Source organism: Olea europaea, chromosome 16, assembly GCF_002742605.1.
Source record: "Olea europaea var. sylvestris chromosome 16, O_europaea_v1, whole genome shotgun sequence".
NCBI classification, from domain to species: Eukaryota; Viridiplantae; Streptophyta; class Magnoliopsida; order Lamiales; family Oleaceae; genus Olea; species Olea europaea.
This window is the reverse complement of record NC_036252.1, coordinates 20,748,494-20,751,251: the sequence shown is the minus strand read 5'-3', so window position 1 is coordinate 20,751,251 and position 2,758 is coordinate 20,748,494. Positions and strand designations below refer to the sequence as shown.

Below are 2,758 nucleotides of genomic sequence, written 5' to 3'. Positions count from 1 at the left end.
GTTGAGGAGTGAAATTGATCGGTTCAGAAAAGCAAACTTCGAACCATTCTACGAAACTTGGGAGAGATTCAAAGATCTACTTAGAAAATGCTCTCAGCATGGTTATCAGGATTGGATGCAAATTGAACTCTTCTATAACGGGATAAATGGTCTAACAGGAACAATATTGGATTCTGCAGCAAGGAGACATTATTATCTAAGACTCCAAATGAGGCGTATACATTATTGGATGATATAGCCACTAATAGCTATTAATGGCTGAGTGAGCATTGAAGTGCAAAGAAAGTTGCTGGCCTTTATAAGGTGGATCCCATTATTGCCCTTGCAGCTCAAATGTTATCTCTCACTAATCAAATAGTTGCATTGACTTCACATGGATCACAAAAGAAACCAGAATCTATTATGGCTACATCCACTGCATACCACAAAGTTGAAAGGGAGAATGAACAACTTCAGTATGTAAACGACCAGAACTTCAATCAAAGGAAAAACTGCTCAAGAAACAACTACTATCAGAGGTTCAATAGCAGGCGTCTGAGCGAAAGCCATCACTGGAAGATATTTTAGGAACTTTCATTTCAGAGACCAGATCGAGATTCAACAAAGATGAGGTAAAACTTTATAATATTGAGACTCGTTTAACCAACTTGGGGGCCACGGTGAAGAATCTAGAGGTGCAGCTTGGTCAGATAGCTACTGCAATACAATCTCAATAGAGTGGACAATTTTCCAGTGACACAGAAGTTAACCCACGGGAACACTACAATGCTATTACCTTGAAGAGTGGTAAAGTGCAGACTGAAAGGTAGAAAACTAAAGCAAAGGCAACAAAAAAGATTTATAAGCCTTACTCAATTTCATTTTCGGATAACCCACCAATCTTGACCCCCTACTACCATTCCCATAGAGGCATTTGAAGAAAGAGTTTGATGAGAAATTCACAAATTTTCTAGGGGTCTTCAAGAAAATCTACATCAAAATTCCCTTTGTAGAAGCCTTGGCCCAAATGCCTAACTATGCCAAGTTCTTAAGAGAAGTGATGTCAAACAAGAGAAATTTGGAGGAGTTCGAGACTATTAAGCTGAAAGAGGAGTGTAGTGCCATACTTCAGAAGAAGCTCCTTCACAAATTGAAAGATTCGGGCAGCTTCAACACCCCATGCAATATTGGTGATATCACATTTGATAGGGTACTGTGTGACCTTGGAGCTAGCATAAACTTGATGCCCTACCAGTGTTCAAAAAGCTGGGTCTTGGAGAAATAAAACCCACAACCCTCACCTTGCAACTGGCACATAGATCGATCACATATCCCAAGGACATTATTGAAGATGTATTGGTGAGGCTTGATAAGTTCATCTTTTTGGTGGACTTTGTGCTGTTGGATATGAAGGAGGATGAGAAAGTACCGTTGACTCTTGGTCAACGTTTCCTGGCTATTGGAAGAGTATTGATTGATATGCAAGAAAAGAAGTTGACACTACGGGTTGATGAAGAGCAAGTAACGTTCTATATCCATCGAGAAAAGAAAGCCTTGGAAAAAGAAAAAGTTGACATTTGCAAAATGATCCAATCAGCGGAAGTAATTGGAGGAAACAGAGAAAAATGAGAATTATTTTATGATCCATTAGTGCAATACATGACAATAGTTACTTAGCAAGGGATGCATCTACTGATGGTAATGACTTAGGAACCAAGAAGGCGGTGGATTTCATCTTAGCCCCAAGAAGATGACCTACCTGACAAAAAAGGAGAGTTATGTGGATAGGCCTTTGAAACCTCCAAATATTGCCAAACCAAAAGAGGTCTTGAAGGCCATACCAGGTTCAAAATTGCCTAATTTTGTTCGTCATCTTATAATGAAGGAGAATACAAAGCCAAGGATAAAGTTCAGAAACAAGAGAAATGTGCCACCTGAGGACCACAGTAGGCGTTGCGGTTGACTAGTGACTATAAAGAAGTGCTTCTTTGGAGACAACCCTAACGCTCTTACCCTTTCAGTTATTTTATTTTATTTCTTTTAAATTATAAAATAGTTTATTTTATTTCAAAGTTTTTTTTATTTGGAAATTCATCAGCCCTACACTGTCCCCCTTAGGTCTTTGAATAATCAAGTTGGTTACTGATGTCCAAGATAAGTAACACTTGTTCTATGAGTTTAATATCTACATTTTGAATTTTCAGGAACATGACGTCGCGGAACAATCAAACCAACATTAACAAGGAGAAGCTAGATAAATCTCAAGTTTGGGGGGTAAAACGAGAAGAAGCGTCCATCAAATTCAACATCAGAGCACTAGACCGTCGTTGACAATTCAGGAAAGTCCTCATCCTTTTCTTTTAATTTCACATTGTGGACAATGATTAGTTTAAGTTTGTGGGAGTGTATGATAAGTTGTCTAATTGCCTTTTTTTATTTATTTCGTGTGATTTGTGTGCTTTTTTTTTTTATTTGTGTGCATTGTTTAAAAAAAAAATTCTTGTCTTCATGCTTATGTGAATTAGATAGCCTTACCGGCAATGATGTATATTATTGAGAACATGCACTGGTTTATGAATCGTGGACAAGTTATGTGTATGAGTCAAATTTTAATTTATTCGAGTGAAACGGAAATTATTTTGCACACGAGTTGATTGTAGCGTTGTGCATAAATAGATGGATTCATGTTTATAGGTTGGATTAGAGAACTTAGATTGTTAAATCCAAAGAACAATTAAACATTAGTATACCCTTAAACCAAATCTAGGATGTTTGGAAG

At 37.5% G+C, this 2,758-nt stretch overlaps 1 protein-coding gene across 1 annotated transcript; it reads left to right on the top strand.

The window, feature by feature from the left end:
- Window positions 1-1,006: 1,006 nt before the first annotated feature.
- On the top strand, window positions 1,007-1,608 carry LOC111412762. The gene is made up of 2 exons (XM_023043676.1): window positions 1,007-1,169; window positions 1,235-1,608. Exons 1-2 carry the CDS (start codon window positions 1,007-1,009, stop codon window positions 1,606-1,608), a joined length of 537 nt encoding a protein of 178 aa, XP_022899444.1.
- Window positions 1,609-2,758: the final 1,150 nt, after the last annotated feature.